The sequence below is a fragment of the Balaenoptera physalus genome (assembly GCF_965194825.1).
Source record: "Balaenoptera physalus genome assembly, chromosome: 17".
NCBI classification, from domain to species: Eukaryota; Metazoa; Chordata; class Mammalia; order Artiodactyla; family Balaenopteridae; genus Balaenoptera; species Balaenoptera physalus.
The window spans coordinates 70533492-70551418 of record NC_138895.1 but is presented as its reverse complement, the minus strand read 5'-3'; the positions used below and the strand labels follow the sequence as shown (position 1 = coordinate 70551418).

At 38.6% G+C, this 17927-nt stretch overlaps 1 protein-coding gene across 9 annotated transcripts in view; it reads left to right on the top strand.

Moving 5' to 3' along the window:
- TATDN1 (TatD DNase domain containing 1) overlaps positions 1-17927 on the top strand; it is a 37175-nt gene that overhangs the window by 1273 nt on the left and 17975 nt on the right. For 3 of the 9 annotated variants that reach the window (XM_082433229.1, XM_082433228.1, XM_082433236.1), the window contains exons 2-6: positions 8579-8644; positions 9216-9265; positions 13354-13417; positions 15271-15414; positions 15516-15558. In XM_082433229.1, coding sequence (XP_082289355.1) covers positions 8579-8644; positions 9216-9265; positions 13354-13417; positions 15271-15414; positions 15516-15558 — 367 coding nt within the window. Of the gene's footprint in view, positions 1-8578; positions 8645-9215; positions 9266-12803; positions 12864-13353; positions 13494-15270; positions 15415-15515; positions 15559-17927 lie in introns of those variants that run through there. The other 6 variants (XM_082433233.1, XM_082433231.1, XM_082433230.1 and 3 more) reach the window with 6 other exon arrangements.

Here is a 17927-nt window from a genome sequence, read left to right as displayed (position 1 = left end):
TCCATTTGGATTAGGTTAAATTTGAGATTCTTACGGAACATCCAGGTGGAGACATTTACTGGGCAATTGGAAATGTCTGGCACTGAGGAGAGAGCTTAGGATTATAAACTTAGATCTAAGAGTTACTTTAGACAATATTTTTTACAGAGACATTGTGCTAAGTATGTGGAATTATAAAAAGAATCTAGTGGTGCAGTTAGTTTTCAGACTGGAGAGGTATGTACAGTCAAAGCAAATGCAGGGGAGAATGTTTAAGTGGCACATTGTTAAAGTGCCACAAAAGAGGTTTTTAAAAATGCTGTGGGAGATCCTGGGGTGGGGTTGGGGGATGGGAAGGTCATCAGAGGTTTAGGCACTTTCCAGGTGTGGTGTCTCTCAGCCTGTTTATTGCAATCTGTGATATAATTGATGGGGGAGATGGGGTAAGAGCCATGAAACACCCCACAAAGACAAGACAATTATTTTTTTTCTTTTAAAGGTTTGTGTTTGTATTGTAATAAAAAAACTAAATCTCTGCCTCAGGTTTTGTCTCCTTAAATCCATCCTCTATGTAGCCTCCAGAGAGGTCTTTATAAAAACCAAGTCAGCTTCATTTTTCTTGTGCTTCAAATCTTTCAGTCACTGTCCTCAGGACAGTTGAAGTGCCTTAACATAGCAGACAGAGCCTTTCTGTGGTCTGGTCCTGCCCACTTTTCCGGCCTCATCCTTTTTATGCTCTATAAACACTTGGAGGTGCTGTTTCTTGCCTATGATAAGGTTTTAGAGTGGCAGTTTGGGGTCGTAATGTCCCTTCTGCCTCTAATATCCTCTTGCCTGTTTGATTTTTACCTGTTCTTTAAGACTACATAACTCTACCCTTTACTTTACCCCGTTATTTTATAATTAAAATATGTATCTGCCTTTCCCACTAGACCACACTCTTTTAAGGCAGATACTTGGTGGTATTTATCTTTGTTTCCCAGAGGCTTAGTACAGTGACTGTTCAGTGGAAGTATGAATGAGTGGGTAAAACAAGATGTGTTATATTAGTACTAAGTTCATAAGAAAATTTATAAAGGAATCTCAACCAGATAAGCTAGAAAAGACTTCTTAAAGAAGGTGGGTTTAATTGGAACAATTTTTTTTTTTGTATGCTCTCCTTCATTTCCACTATCCTGAGGTAACCGGTGTCTAAGGTTTATATCCTTCCCATATTTTTAAATTTATACAGAATCATAAAAATATGCAAACATATCCGATGTGTTTGTCTTTTTTACAACAAAAATGGAATCATACTATACATTCTATCTTTGTTTTGTGACTTACTGATAGTTAATATTTATTCCATGTCATTTAAAAAGTTCTGCCTATGACCCACTACACAAATCTCTGCCCAAAATAGTCATGAGCAGTACTTTGGAAAACAACATATTAGGCCCATGGACAATTGGTCCATGAACAAGCTTTACATGGAACAGTTGCATGAAGAATTAAACCAGTGGAGGAAGTTCCCTGGTGGTCTGGTGGTTGGGATTCGGCGATTTTATTGCCATTGCCCGGGTTCAGTCCCTGGTCGGGTAACTGAAATCCCACAAGACGCCTGGCACGGCCAAAATTTTTTAAATTTAATAATAATAATAGAAAAATTAAACCAGTGTTATAAGAGCAGCCTTAGATTTTGATTTAGGACAGCTTACTATCAGCAGGTTGTAATCCTAAATTTCCCCCTTCTCAAATTGTGTAACCAATGGCTGCCCCTTACAACTACAACCAGTGTTTCTAATGTGGGGAAGGAGGGCGGGAAGCAGATGTATTTGTGTTTTATGGGAAACATTGCTCCCTCCTAGAGGACACTTCAACATTGTGTCCTCGGTTATACTTGAGACTAATTTCTGTGACATTGAGTATCATACCACAGATGACTATATCCTCAGTCTGAATAGCAATAAGAATCTATGCTTAATCATTGCAAAGTGATAGAACTTGGGATGGAGTAGAAGCTCCCTTTTCAATGCTGGCTGGTTCATGCTCTGGAACTCACCCACCAAAGGTCACTTAAGGACATAGAGTGGAGTATACCCCAGGAGTGATGGGGTGGCAGCAGTGATGTGTAAATCTTGATGCATTTACAAAATTTATTTGGATGTCTTGTGTTTAACTTTGAAATAACATAGTGCCCTTTTAAAATTAAAACATATTTTATCCCCTAAATCTTCCAAAGTAAAATTGATACTCCAGAGAATCTCAGGGTGTTACATACTCTCTGGAATACCCCTCGTTTGAGAAGCATAGGTTTAAGGTGATTCCTATCTAGTAGCCTCTGCGCTCCCTCCCACCAAATGAGCCAGTGAGCAGCTGGCAGTAATTAGTAGCAACCACCCCTTGGGGCCAACCAGCTGGGGGCTATTAGGTATCTAAGCTTTATCTATAGTTGTGTTATTTTAACGGGATTCTGATCCTGCCCTGTGTCCCTAGAAGCAGCAGGCTGATTGGGGCTGCTGGCCGTCTCTTACGAATCCCATCTCGCTAGGGACTGGACCTTATTTTCTATTCCCTGTCTTGGATTCCCTTGAGCAACCTGGTCATTCATTCATTCATTCATTCTACAAATATTTACTGAATCTCTGCTGTGTGCCACCTGATGTGCTAAATGCTAGGACTCAGTGGTAGGTAGAAACTAGGTTACAGTCTAGTGGTGGAGACAGCCTTTTAAGTGCACTAATGACTTTACCACAGTGACAGAGAAGAGGGCACTGAAGAAAAGGAATATGGTTCTCTGGGCATTTGATGAGGAACAGAACTTAGACTGGGAGGTCAGAAAAGGCTTCCTTGAGGAAGTGTCACTTGGACTGAGCTCTGAAAGATTAAGAGTTAAGTAGGCAAAGAAAGGCAGAGGGAAGGTTCCAAATACAACAGCCTGTGCAAACATTCTGTGGCAGGAGGGTGCATAGCACTTTTGAGAAACTGAAAGAAGACCAGTGGGTCTGGAGCAGAGAGAAATGGGGAAGGGGGTTGAGGGAGGAGGGAGAATTGTACAGAATCAGCTAGAGGTTTGCAGAGCTAAGATCCTACCATGTTAAGGATGTATCAGGAGTGACAGGTAAGAGTACCATGATCTGACTTATGAATGAAAAGAAACCTTCAGTCAGGTGGAGAACAGAATGAAAGGGGGTCAGAGTAGCATCCAAGCTGGAGTTGGTTGCTTCAAGTGTTATGGTGGTAGTGGAGATGGAAAAGAGTGCGCAGATTGAGAGTTTAGGAGATAAAATCCGCCTACTTGGTATCTACAGATTGAGAGAGAAGGTGATGTCATAGATTGTCTTAGTCCGTTTTGAGCTGTTGTAACAAAATAGCACAGACTGGGTAGCTTATAAACAACAGAAATGTATTTCTCACAGTGCTGGAGGCTGGGAAATCTAAGGTCAGAGTGGCAGCATGACTGCGTTCTGCTGAGGACCCTCTTCCTGCCGTGGCTGGTGCCCTCTCACTGTGTCCGCACATGGAAGAAGGGGCAAAGGATCTCTCTGGAGCCTCTTTTACAAGGTGGTCTTGTCCAAAACAGTATCCAATCTGGAGCCATGCATTTGCGTGTCCTTCAGATTTTTAATCTAGCACAGAAATTGGCCAGCTTTCCCTTAAAGGGTCATATGGTATATATTTTTTATTTTGCAGGCCATATATCTCTGTTGCAACTACTCAACTCTGACCTGTCACTCAAAAACAGCCATAGATAGGTACTATATAAACAAATGGGTGTGGCCATGTTCCAATAAAACTTTGTGAACGCTGTGAAACCTTAGTTTCTTATAATTTTTACATGTCATAAGAGCTATTCTTTTGACATTTTTTTTTTCAACTTTTAAAAAAACGATTCTTACCTTAGGGGCAAACAAAAATAGGCAATAGCGCGCAGGCCGTAGCTTGCCAACCCCTTGATCTAGCGCATTTCTTCATGGCACTGCCTTGCAGAAGCAACTTGGTCTGCCATGTAGTGGTGGTTAGTTTGTTCTCTAATCGCTTTTATTTCCTGTAAACTTGAAGTTATATCTAAAGGCTAAAACAATCGTAAATTCTCTACTTGCTGTCCTTTTGTATCCCTAGATCATGGCGACGGTGGTATGACATGATTCACTGAGACCAGTGAGGCATCAGTTTGGAGATGTATTTTTCTTTTGGTTACAAACAGTTTTCCACTCTTATATTGTTTTGAAAAATAAAACTCATTAATACTGGCAACAGTTTTTAGCAGTAATGCAGGTAATGCTTTTAAAGCCAGCTAATTAAGGAGAAAATTAATGGAAAAGAAACATTACTTATCCTTATAAGATGGCATGCCACTAAATGTATGAATCCCTCAGTATTCCACCCCCAATCAGAGTTAGTGATTTTTCTGCTTTGCCTTTTTTTCTTGTCGTGCTCTCTCACCCTTACCTCTCACGTACTTAGTTTTTCAAGCTAGAAGTCGATGTTTGTACAGGATTTAATTTTTTTAGTTTACTGACAGTAGGCATACATCTGATAGGAATTTTTTAATTTAAAAGATGCTGTCCCTTATATATCAGAACATTTCGAACAAGTTAAATAAATAGGATTTTGACTGGTTTATTTTCGTGGTTGCATCCTGAATCCTAAACAAACTGACTTACATTTGGCTATTTAATAATGAGGTCTTGATTGGGAGTGTGAACCACTTAAGGTAGGATGACAGTATAGCTACTGTTGACTAAAATTCCATTTGTTGTTTGCATGTTACAGAATTTATACCGTGCCCAGTAATAATAATAATAATTACATTTTATAAGGCTTTTAATTTGCAAGATACTTTCACATTCATTTTCCAGTTTGAGCCACATTTCACTCCTGGAAGGAGAAATTTTATGCCCACCCTACTAGTGAGGAAACTGAGGCTCAGAGGCCTACTCGTTTGCCCAAAATCATTCAGCTGATGAGTCATAATTCCAAGAATTCTGACTCCAAAGCCCATTCTCTTTCCAAAACTGCAGTTCCCCATTTTATTGTATTTCTTGGAAGTTGCTCACAGATTGAATATTTTTTGATGATCAATTTGAACTTTTCTTTGACTCCTCTATGTTGACTTGTTAATTATCTTAATCACTCTGTTGGTGTTTTCTGGGGAGTCTGTGGGTGGGGAGTGATAGGCCCAGAGGCCACCCAGAATAGGAGAGAGGAGACAGAAGTGAACACAGTGTCCAGAAAAAAAAGCTGCTTGCCTCCGTAGGGGACGAAAAACTTCCTCCTACCCTCTTAGGTTCTGTGGCTGGGCCTAAGAATAAAACTGACATAAAGCAGATTAACAGGAGAAAAGCATACTTTTTTTTTTTTTTCATGTACCTGGGAGTTTTCAAAAGGAAAATGAAGACCCAAAGAAGCTTTTAGACCAGAAAGCTTACCAAAAGGCCAAGTGGGGATGTGATAAGACAAAGGGACTTAAGTTATGTAAATTGTGGGACAGTGACTAGGAAGAAATGTGGAAACTGATGGAGGATGGGAGTTATTTTGGGTTTGGCTGTACAGATCCATTTCGACTTGACTCCCAGTCTCTGGTGATCAGAATGTTCTTCTCAACGAAGACCCAGTGTGGCCAAAAAACAAACCAACAAACAAATAAATAAATTTAAAAATAAATAAAAACAGTAAAAAAAAAAAAAAAAAAAAAAAAAAGAATGTTCTTCTCTTCCTGGTACAGGGAGAGTACCTTTCTCATGGGAAATTTTATGACCCATTTTAGGTAGAAAAGGAGAGATTAGGGATCCTTTCCTGCATTTGCTGTTTCTTAAGTGCCTTCAGCTCAAAATAATATGGCAAAGCAGCATATTTTGGGGTGACATCCTGAGCCCCTTCACCAAACTTGACTCAGGTGAAGCAGCCTATTCATCAGAGGATAGAAAGCAGCTTTAATAACTGGCTGGGGAATACACTTCAGGCAAACCACATGTCAGAAAGGAAAAGGCCAACAGCTATAAGTCACAAGAGATTCTTACGTAAAAAGGAAGAAATTGGTGGCTGAGCCAGTGCAGGATATCGTAAAGCCCAAGGCTCACCTGGGTCCAAAGCTGAATATAGATCTTTGATGTACACTATGACTCGGGTCCTCAAAGACTGACCCACATCAGGAAGAGGTAGGTTCTAAGAAGTGGCATCACCTGGAGTTGGCCTCAGGCTGAGCATGGAAGAACGATTTAGCATCCATTCCTGTTAAGGTTGAGACAGGGACAGGGCACGGGAAGGCTTCATAAACTGAGCCTCCAAGTTAATCTTCAATTTGCTTTTAAAATTAGTATCATAAAGTTCACTAGTTAAATTTGCTTGCTGCTGTTTCATTTGTTTTTCACTTGGTTTTCTAGCAAAAGATTGCTTTAGAAGAATTCTGATCTCTTTGTTGCACAAAGGGGTAATGGGCTAGAAGAGACACAGGCCGTTTCTGTGCTCCTAATGCTCATCCGTGGTGGGTGATTGTAGACTGACCGTATGAAGGATTGTTGCAGGCAGAAAGACCTCTGCTCTCTTCCCTGGGTTCCTTTCTCAGTCTGCCCCTTTCCTTACTTGAAAAGAAAGTAGATGCTGATTTCTTGTGATATGGGCCATTCCACTGAACCCCTACCTTGTACTTATAGTATTTGGTAACATTTATGTGTTAATAGCCCTTTAAAGGGTATCAATTGTGAATTCATCTCCTACCCTCTATTGACATATATGCTGTTGCCCAAATATCTTTGAAGTTTTTTGCATTGTGCCTTTCTCTTGCTGTTACAAATGACTAGAATACTCTCCCCACCATCTCTTGGATTATCCAAATTCCCATTCATCTTTCAAGGTCTGGCTTAATGTTGAAGCAGCACAGCTTGTTGAGGGCTAGCTTGGTAGAAATCAGAGTGAGACTATACCAAGAAGCAGCTGAAACTCAGCAGAAATAATTTGGGGGTCTGTGGGTAGGCAACTGTCCTACCCAACCATGAACTTGGAGGTTCTCCTAGGGCTAAAAGCTAAAGGGTGTATATTTTAAATAGGGAAGGTGTTTTTGTTGCCCATGGCCATCACAAGCTGACTTCACATCTCGTTATTCCCCTCGTCGCCTTATACTCTGCAGCAGGATTTATCAAGAACGGCACTTGGTGTGGGGGTCAGATTATTCTTTGTTGTGAGAGGCTATCCTGTGCGTCGTAGGATATTTAGCAGCACCCATGGCCTCAAGCCTAGATGCCAGTAGCACTCCCCTCCGTGTGACAACTAGAAATGAATACAGACATTGCTGAATGTTGGGGTGGGGGAACGCGGGGAGGGGAGAGGTTAGAAGAAGAGAGGCACTGCAGAATCGCTCTGCATTGTGAACCTCAGCTCCACAGGCACAGTGAGTCTCTTCCAGTTCTCCGGATGCAGTGTGTACCTACACACACCTGTATGTAGAATGCCCTTTTCTGTTTGTCAGCTTGTAAGCTTTAGCTTTCAAGATCTAGCTCTCCTGTGAAGCTTTTTCATCATTCTTGCCAAAACTGTTAGTGCTACTTCTTTGTGCTCCAAAGCACAAAGCTGTAAAATAATTATTTACAGGCTTAAAAGTGTATAGAGATCCTACTATATACCAACTGTTGTGCTAGGTTCTAGGGATGCAGCATTGAAGACGATAAACATTTCTTGCCTCATGTTGCTGATAGTCAGCTTCTTATATATCACAAATTATATTTGTAGTTCCCACAGAGACTGTAAATTCCTGGAAGGCAGGGACCAAGCGTCGGCTCTTGTTCATTACCCCCTAACTCCTTACATAGTATTTGACATAGTGTTGGTCTTCATAAGTATTTGGTGAATAAAGGAAATAAATAATTTATTGCCCTCTCTGCATCTCCACTCGCATTACCCTAATTCAGGTTCTCTTCATTGCAGATATGAGCTCTTGCCTGTTTCCAAGTAAACTATCCTGACTCCATTTGCCCCCTTTAGATCCCACCTTCTACAAAGACACCAGAATGAGATGTCCAGAATACAAATCTTAGAAGCCATCAGTGCTTCTTGTTGCATCTGGTATTTTAAAGACAAGTGTCTGTAACATAGCTGAGTCTGCCCTTTTCTGGTCACTCCCTTCCCTACACTTCTCTCCACCAGTCAGAACAGCCTGTAGCTCTCCATGATCACCGTGCTATTTCAGACCCCAGAAGCTTTGCTTCTGCTGCTTCGTCTTATCTGCAGTTTCTTGTCTTCTACTGGGTAATTCCAACTCATCCTTTAAGATTCAGTTCAAGAATCCATTCTTTCTGGAAGCCTCTTCTGGGCTAACTACCAGACTAAGTTGGGTGGTCCTCCTCTGTGTCCCACAGTGCTAGTATCTACTTGTGATTTCTTAATTGTCTGTTAATGGGAATGCCTTCCCAATTCTGCAGTGAGTTTCTTGAGAGCAGGACTTAATCTTTCATCTTTGTATCCCAGGTGTCTAGCATAGTGACTGACAAACAGTAGGCACTTAGATTTTGTTTGAATGAATGAATGTGTGAATGAAAAGGTTAGTAACAGGACCTTTTATTTAAAGTAAAAGTTTCAAATAGAGGCTCTTAATGATCATGTGTTTTATTTTTGCTTTCTACAGATATTGGTATCAACTTGACAGATCCTGTGTTCAGAGGAATTTATAGGGGGGTTCAAAAGCATCAAGGTAAATGTTTCTTTTATTAAGGTAAATAGTTTATCTGTGAAGACAAACTTTCTGACTCAAGGGAGACCTTAAGAAGCTTCACCCACTCTTACAATTGAAATATTAAAGAATTTATTATGCATCTTGGATAAAACTATAAACAAAGTGAAACACATATAAGCTATATTGGTAAACCGTGATCATGAACATTTATAAAATACCTATTACAACAAAGTGTTATCAAGCCCTTCTTATCTGTAGAAGTTTATAACTTTGAATATAGAACTTTAGATAACCATATGCATAAAAGGCAAACCATAAAGCCAAACAGACTTTTCCCCTTTGTGGTCAACAGAATAAAAATACAATTGAATGGATAACTATTCATCTATTTTGCCTTATATGGGTTTCTTTTTTTTTAAAGTATCGCTAGGTCTTTGCTTATTATATGATAAGCACTCATCAAATAGTACTGATTTGACTTCAGTAAATGTGATTTTTCTGTGTATTTTTCTTTCAATAAAGGATAATTAAATTATGGGTAAGTGAATTTTTAGTTACACTTTCTTAATGTGGGGTTCATCTTTTACAGATGACTTACAGGATGTAATAGAGAGAGCTGTTCAGATTGGTGTTAAAAAGGTAACATTTCATTTTTGTTACCCTTATGGTTTTTTTTAAAAAAACTAAATTTTGGTTAAAATACTGAAGAAAAGAAAAGAAAGAGCCAAACCACATTTAGCATTTTGTGATATGTATTGTCAACATGTAATATTAGCAAGTTAATGAAATAAAATATCAAAATATTCTGTTCTCAGCAATTTAAGTGACACAAACCTTGTGAGTGGTTCTTCCATGTGATCAGAAGTGTAGTAAATGGCCAAGTCTCCCTGGAAAAGTTTTTTAAAACCCATCTAAATTACCAGGCTTCTTAAGAGGCAACTATTTGTAGATTTTGTAACAATTTAGCAATTGTTAGAAGTAAGCAATCATCAAAAAGACATGTATCTAATCACCAAGTTTAGCTTTGATACTATGTATAACATTGCAAATAACTGAGAGAACACTTTAATTTTTATGGTGGTAATTTGATAATCAGGAGAATTCCTACTACTTTTAGAGCGTTCTAAGCAAAAGAATTTTAGTTTGGTGTCAAATTTTTTGAATAGATATTTCTTTTTAATCAGTATTTTTTTAAAGTAGCAAGCTAGCCCACACATGCACACAAGAAATAAGATTACGTTCCATAGGGGACTTACCTGGTGGTCCAGTGGGTAAGACTGCACGCTCCCACTGCAGGGGGCCTGGCTTCGATCCCTGGTCAGGGAACTAGATCCCACATGCAGCAACTAAAAGAACCCGCACGCCGCAACTAAGACCCAGCGCAGCCAAATAAATAAATATTAAAAAAAAAAAGATCAAGTTCCATAGTGTGGTATCAGGGCACTTAGTAGCTACTGTTTCTAAGTTAAATAAACCTCAGTTTTAAAAAGTGATACTCCTGGCTAAATGAGTTCTGCAGTCTCCAACTCGAAAATTGTATTAGTTATTATTCAGAAGTAATAAGAGGATAAAAGTTACAACATAATTTCTCATTATGTGGTCATTCTTTGCTTGGTAAATCACTTTATAAAATGTTTTTCTGCAAACTCTGAAATACCAAGCTCCTAAATTTTGTCAACTGAAAAAAAATGCACAACCTAAAGGTTGAGAATTATGTTTTATTTGGCATACTTGCTGAATTACCAGGCTTCTTAAGAGGCAACTAGTAGTTGCCTAATCCTCTCAGGTGGCTCTGAGGGACTGCTCCGAAGAGGTAAGGGAGGAGCCAGGATATATGGGAGTTTTGCCCAAAAAAACAAAACAACAACAAAATAACAGGTAGTGGAACATCAAAAGATTACTGCTAATTAAAGAAAAAAATCTCAAGTTAATGAATTTAGCACTTTTCTACATATGGGAAGATGCAAGAGTCTGGGCTCATTGAAATCATTCCTTTGATGTGCACCTTCACTATCTAGAGCAAGTATCCTGTTTTTCTCCATCCAGAATCCCCTCAGGGTGCACAGTCAGAGGCAGCTGCAGTGACTGAGGGCTTGATGACCATAACATCCTTTGTTGACTGATATGGCAGGAGACATTTTTCGTAGACAGTTTTCGTGTGTCATCCATGAATAGTTTAATCTTAACATTTATAACACACACATGGATTTAGGAATGACAGAACTGAAGAACTGAAATCAAATTTACTTGGACATGGTTCCAAATTGAAATTTAATCCAGTACCTTGTAGCTTTATGGTAGTGATTAAAAGCACAGTTATGGCATCACAAACCTTGGTTCCAGCCCCAGTTTCCTTCTTCAGAGCTTTGTAACCTGGGGTTCTTCATCTCTCTAGACTTCAGTTTTCTCATCCCTAAATCAAGAATGATAATAATAGCTAATAAACAGAGTTGTTGTGAAGATTAAATAAAGTATAGAATGCAAAGCAATTGATATTGTACCTGGCATAAAGTAGGCAACATTTATTATGTTCATGGCGGAAGCTGTCATTGTCGTCGTCGTCATCGTAAACTGGGAGAGGAAAGTATATGTCCCCTAGTCTTGTCCTTACTTTTTCATCTATTTGGGAAAGTTCCAGGTAAAATAAAAGGTAGATTTGATTAGAAACTATTTTACGTAATTGAAAACTGGATGTGGGCACCTGATCCTTTTTTTTTTAAATTTTTATTGGCGTACGGTTGATTTATAACGTGTTTCAGGTGTACAGCAAAGTGAATCAGTTATACATATACATATATCCACTCTTTTTTAGATTCTTTTCCCATATAGGACATTACAGAGTATTTTTTTTTAATTTATTTATTTTTGGCTGCATTGGGTCTTTGTTGCTGTGCGCAGGCTTTCTCTAGTTGTGGCGAGCGGGGGCTACTCTTCATTGTGGTGCGTGGGCTTCTTATTGCGATTGGGTCTCTTGTTGCGGAGCATGGGCTCTAGGCACGCAGGCTTCAGTAGTTGTGGCATGCAGGCTCCGTAGTTGTGGCTCACGGGCTCTAGAGCGCAGGCTCAGTAGTTGTGGCACATGGGGTTAGTGGCTCCACGGCACATGGGATCTTCTGGGACCAGGGATCGATCCCGTGTCCCCTGCATTGACAGGCGGATTCTTAATCACTGCGCCATCAGGGAAGTCCCCACCTCATCCTTTATTAAAGAATTAGGTAGTGTTAGTAAACAATAGTTTTCTCAGTATTTTTGTTACTATATACTATGTTTTACAGGCAGAATAGATACTCAGTGTCTATCATTTCAGAAGTTTATCACTCTGTGAAAATGTCTGTTTATCATTTGCACTATCTCCTGTGTTTTCTATGTGTTCTATTTACGTGTGTACCTAGAATGAATTCTTCATTTTAGCTCAGTGAGTCTCTTGAAGTATGCTTTAAATTTTAAATCACTTCTTCAGAAGAATGTGCACTTAAGCAGCACTGCCTCAGTAGTCACCATCAACACATAGCTCTTTAGTGACATTTTCCCTTAAACCGGTTAGCAAAGATGGTGTTCTAACTGCAGTGGACTCTGATAGCTACCTCTGTAGAAGGGCTTCCTTGCCAAGAGCTATACATTTCCCTACAAAGAATTTTATCAATATACATTAATCCAGTGATTGTCAAACTTGGCCTCAGAACCCCTTCATGTTCTTTAAGATTATTGAGGACACCAAAGAGCTCTGATGTGGGTTCTATCTATTGATATATTATTGTATTAGAAATTAAAACAGAAAAGTTTTAAATGCAGTTGTCTTTGAGTAACACGGGTTTGAACTGTGAGTTCACCTAGACACAGATTTTTTTTCCAGTAGTAAATACTACAGTATTAAGTGATCTGAGGTTGGGTGAATATGTAGATGTGGAACCCCTGATACAGAGGGACAACTGTAAGTAATATACAGATTTTCAATGGCGCCCCTAACCTCCACATCGTTCAGGGGTTAACCGTATCTATTTATTAATTCATTTTAAAACAGTAGACCATTATGTAAAATAAATAGCATATTTTTATGAAAAGTATTTTCTAAACCAAAAACATTTAGTGACATGAGTGGAATTTGTATTTTTTTAAAATATCTTTTAAATGTCTGACTTAATAGAAGACTGCTGAGCTTTCCTATCTGTTTCTGCAGTCTTTTGTGATGTTACACATCATGTAGCCTCTGGAATACTTCACTGCACACGCGTGACAGGTGAGAGTGAATAAGGCAAATAACATCTTAGTATTATTATGATAATAGTTTTGACCTAACATATCCCGTGGAGAGTCCAGGACCACACTTGGAGAACTGTTTAGTCAACACTATTGAATCTCTAATTTAGATTCACAGAATTCTAAATTCAGAAGTTTTTAGTTATTCATTCTTTCCTAATGTGATCTCTGTCCTCAAGAAACTCGTGGTCTAATAGGAAAGACAGACATGTGAATACATTTTAGTAGGAGTCACAAATTCTTTGTAGTGTGTGTATGTGTGTGCGTGTGCGTGCGTGTGCATATGAAGAGGGTATTCAGGATCCACTCTGCACAGGAGGTGATCTTTCAGCTGAATTTTTAAAGGAGGGTTGGTGTGTGACAGTCAAAGAGAGAGAAGCATTCTGGAAAAAAGCAGCAGGAAAGCACGTTTGGGAAAATGTGGTTGACACCCTGTTAAAGTGGACTTATTTTATTTCTTTCTGTTTCAGTTTATGATTACAGGTGGAAATCTACAAGACAGTAAAGATGCACTGCATTTGGCACAGACAAATGGTATCCTCATATTACTTTTACCCCCCAAAATGTGAATTAAGTTATTTTGAAGAAGTCTTTCTGAGAACTGCCTCAGGTACAAATACTGTAGACACAACAGGAAGATAGACCAATTTCAGTGTGACATGATTAAGATGAAAAAATTGAAAGTGCCCAGTGTTATATCAGATGCTTGATGAACCCTCTTGTATTTAATAAGGATTATTTTAAGATTTCAGTTAATGAGAATTAAGTTCACTAGGCATAGAATTTAACCTCAGATATTCCTGATGTAGAATTTTTGTGTATATGCTGTAACGTGTTTAAGATATGAGTTGCTTTTTATTTGCTCTTTTTTAACTTAGGTTGTGAAAGATCATTTATTAAATATTCATCATGCAGATCAGAGACACTGTGCAAGGCCCCAGGAATGCAAATAATAATATAATATATAATCCCTCATATGCTCACTTCATGTTCATATATTTGCATTTATTTAAAGTCTGTAAAGTTTTAGAGTTGATTCCTACCAGAATCCTAGTTACATAAAACACCTCCTTTATCTGGCATTCATTTACCTAACCTTTTTTTTGTTTGTTTTTTGCTGGGGAGCGGCAGGGAGCATACTTCATGTGCTAGACACTGAAGAATTAGGCATTCCATGTTATTTTTCAAAATACTAGTTTGTTCATTAAAAGCTGTTTTTTATTGAAATCTTTCTAAAATGCATACTTCTGTTCAAGATCCACTGACACTTTTTCTAAGTGATTAAAGTCATAAAAATAATCATCTTCCCAGAAGCTTTTGATGTGTATAAGAATATTATCTTGCATACTTGTTATTCCCCAAACAGATATGCTTTTAAAAGTTCTTGGATCTCCATTGTCAGCCCTTTTCCACTCCTCTGCATATACCTGCTACCTCACTGCTTTTTTTTTTTAAAATATAAATCTGATTTTTTAAAAAAATTAATTAATTAATTTATTTATTTTTGGCTGTGTTGGGTCTTTGTTTCTGTGCGAGGGCTTTCTCTAGTTGCGGTGAGCGGGGGCCACTTTTCATCGCGGTGCGCGGGCCTCTCACTGTCGCGGCCTCTCTTGTTGCGGAGCACAGGCTCCAGACGCGCAGGCTCAGTAGTTGTGGCTCACGGGCTTTGTTGCTCCGCGGCATATGGGATCCTCCCAGACCAGGGCTCGAACCCGTGTCCCCTGCATTGGCAGGCAGACTCTCAACCACTGTGCCACCAGGGAAGCCCTACCTCACTGCTTTAAAAGCTCCTTTTATGCATGAACATATTCATGGGAGCCTGAGGAAGGCAACAGGTCTCTCCCATGGGTTCATCAGGTGCGAGAGCCTTAAGCTTCTTAAGCCCTTTTCAACCTCACACTTGTGTTCCATACAATTAAGATACCAAAGTACAGCCTCCAAATAAGTGAGCTTTATTTTCTATTAGAAAAATGAATCCTACTTCCACCTGTTACCCTTTTTAAGGGAAAGGAATGCATTTTAACTGTTAATACATGGAACCTGAGTCACATGAACAGTGAATATTAAAGATAAAATTGTAGAATGAAATGTCATTACCTAAGAAATTGTTTCATTTTCCATTCAAAAGGCTCAGTAAATACCAAACTTTGGAAGAGCTGAATTATTTTTACCAGTACATTAAGGCAGTTTTCATATACATGTCCTACTTTGTTAGTATTCCAAAAATTCTTATGTGATTAACCCAGTGCAATTCTGGTAGTTTGACTAGTTTATGGGTATTGTTAAAAGCTGACCAGTTGAAATTATTTGATATTATATCATTTTTGCATATTAAATATAAATATGAAAAAATATCTTGAAAATAATCCTAAGACATTTTGTGCTAGATATGTTTTTCAGTACAGTTGGGTGTCATCCTACAAGATGTGATGAATTTGAAAAGAATAACCCTGATCTTTACTTGATGGAGTTACTAAATCTCGCTGAAAACAACAAGGGGAAAGTTGTAGCAATAGGGGAATGTGGACTTGGTAAGTGCCAACTTATCCCGTTAGAGTGACTTTGTTTGAAAATAATTGATTTGTTGTGTACAAGTCATGAGTAATTATTGATTCTTTTTTATCTTTTAAAGATTTTGACCGGCTGCAGTTTTGTCCTAAAGGTACTCAGCTCAAGTAAGGAAATTTGTTGTCTTTAGAAATTATCGTATTGTAAAATCTTAAGGGCGATTTTTAAGTAGATTTTATCAGTTCAGAATGTAGTTAGATTAAGCATGAGGGTTTTTTTGTTTTTCCCTTTGTATGTTAAAAGTTAAGTGAAACAAATTCCATGCATACTTGAATGGAATTCATAAGGTATGGAAGCATATAGTTCCCTAATTGTTTAACCATTTAACTTGATTTTAATGGTAGAAACAGGGATGAGTTTACATGATAGACTTTTGATTTTTGTTTGTTTAATAATTGCATTCACACATGAACCATTCCAATAAAATGAATTAAATTCTGTTGTGGGGCATATGATTTAAGAGTAAAAGATATTATTAATAAAAAGAGATTATAGGATCAATCACCAAAGCTAGAAAAGCATATTTTACTCTTGCTGGGTGTTGGATATTGTCAGTTTGGAACCTGAGAATCCTTTCATAGGATCCATGTTGGGAGTGGTGGCTTCTGAGAAAACTCCAAGCTCACAAGCCTCAGAGACTTCTTATAACCCATGGCCTGTAGCTGTTATTTGGAACTCCTGTCACCAGACTGGTGGGTAGTGTTGAAGGCTGAAAAGAAAAATTATGTTATAGGCTTAATTTAAGACATAAGCATTTTGTTGAATTTCAAAAACAGTGTATTAATTGTCAAGATGGTAAAACATTAAAATGAGTTTCTAAAGGAGGCTAATTTCATTATTCATCTATTCAGCAAATATTTATGGAGTAATATGTGCTAGAAACTGCTGGGAACTCATAGTATACAAAACTGTGAATAAGGTATAGTATCTGCTCCTAGAGCCATTTAAGAATAAACAACCCTCCATCCTGCTTAGTTTCTCATACATGAAAGAGGAGTCTGGATCAAATTCTCTCAAGATACCATCTAGCTCTCTCATAATATTTAATAATTAACCATTTTTTGTCATATGATCTTGATTAAGCCAGTGCTTGATGGCCTGAAGGGACTTTTTAAATCACACCTGCCAGAAGTGTACTTGCTCCTGCTCCCTCCCCTGCCCACACACGCAATCCCGGTGTGTCCGGTCCAGGTGAAAGTGCCTACAGTGAGGAGCAGATTGACCAGTGAGTCTGTCGTACCCTGGACGTCAGGGTCCAGAATTCCTGAAGGACCGTAACCAAGTGACCCAGGATGGGTTAGAGTAATGTTCTATGGGTTCTTCCTTTCAGGCTTCGCAGTTACAGAACCTTTCAGAGCTGCTTAGTTAGCAGCATATTTTTTGCCGTGTTTTTCAGGGACATGCACGTGATTACTGGCAGGATTATTAAATCTCTGTACCTCTCTCGAATATCATGTAGGTCAGTTCACTTAACCTTAAAAGTTCACATGTTCACATTTAAAAAGAGAAACAGTTCGCTGTAATAGCTTCTTCGGTTAAGCCCACAGATCTTAATTCCTCCACTTTCATGTCTGTTTTTGGCCAAGACGAGCCTCATGAGGCAAACAGATTGTGTGGTGTGACCATCGAGGACAGTGGCAGAGTCCTCCATACGACTTTCCATCCAGATGACATCCGGATTCTAAAATGCAATTTAAATACTTTAAACCTGATTTGTGTGTGTGTTTAATGAAAACATTGATAGTATCAGCTCTCTTTTACTGCTCCATCATCTTCAGATCAGAACTTAAAACGATGTATATATAGCAGTATATAGTTTATGCTTCAACACACATGCCACTTGTCCAGATGTTGATCTGTAATAGAGTTGAACTCCATTGATTAAGTGTCTCCTCAGTCTGATACAAAGAAGAATAAGTGCCTCTACAGATAAGAGAGGACATAAATAATTAAAATAGGTTGGAAAGTGCTATCTAAAAGGTATGTGAACAGCAGAGGGAAAGACTCACTTTCTGGGGGAGTCAGAAGGCTTTGCTAAGGTGACGGGATGTGACCTAGGCCTCTTCCAGAACAGGTAAAGCTAAGGACGAATTAAAGTACAGTAGAAATTTTGAATAGATGGGCAGTTCAGTTTGAAATTGCATTTTATTATAGATCATCAAATGACTTAGTGAGTAAAAGAATGACAAACCAGTAGTAATTGCATTTGGATTGTTGTTATGGAAACATATACCCATGTCTTCTACCTTTGCTCCCTCCTTTCCTATAGCACGTACTAACAGTATCACCCCTGTTCTCTGCCACACAGCACTCTGTACTTGTTTCAGCATTTCTCACATTGTAATAAAAGTGTGTTTGTGTTACCACTTCCATTCCCACAACAAACTAGTGTCTCTGAGTTCTTCAAAGGCACAGACCAAGTCTTCCTCATGTTCTAGTTCCTATGTCACCTAGCACAGTACTCTTAGCACATCGT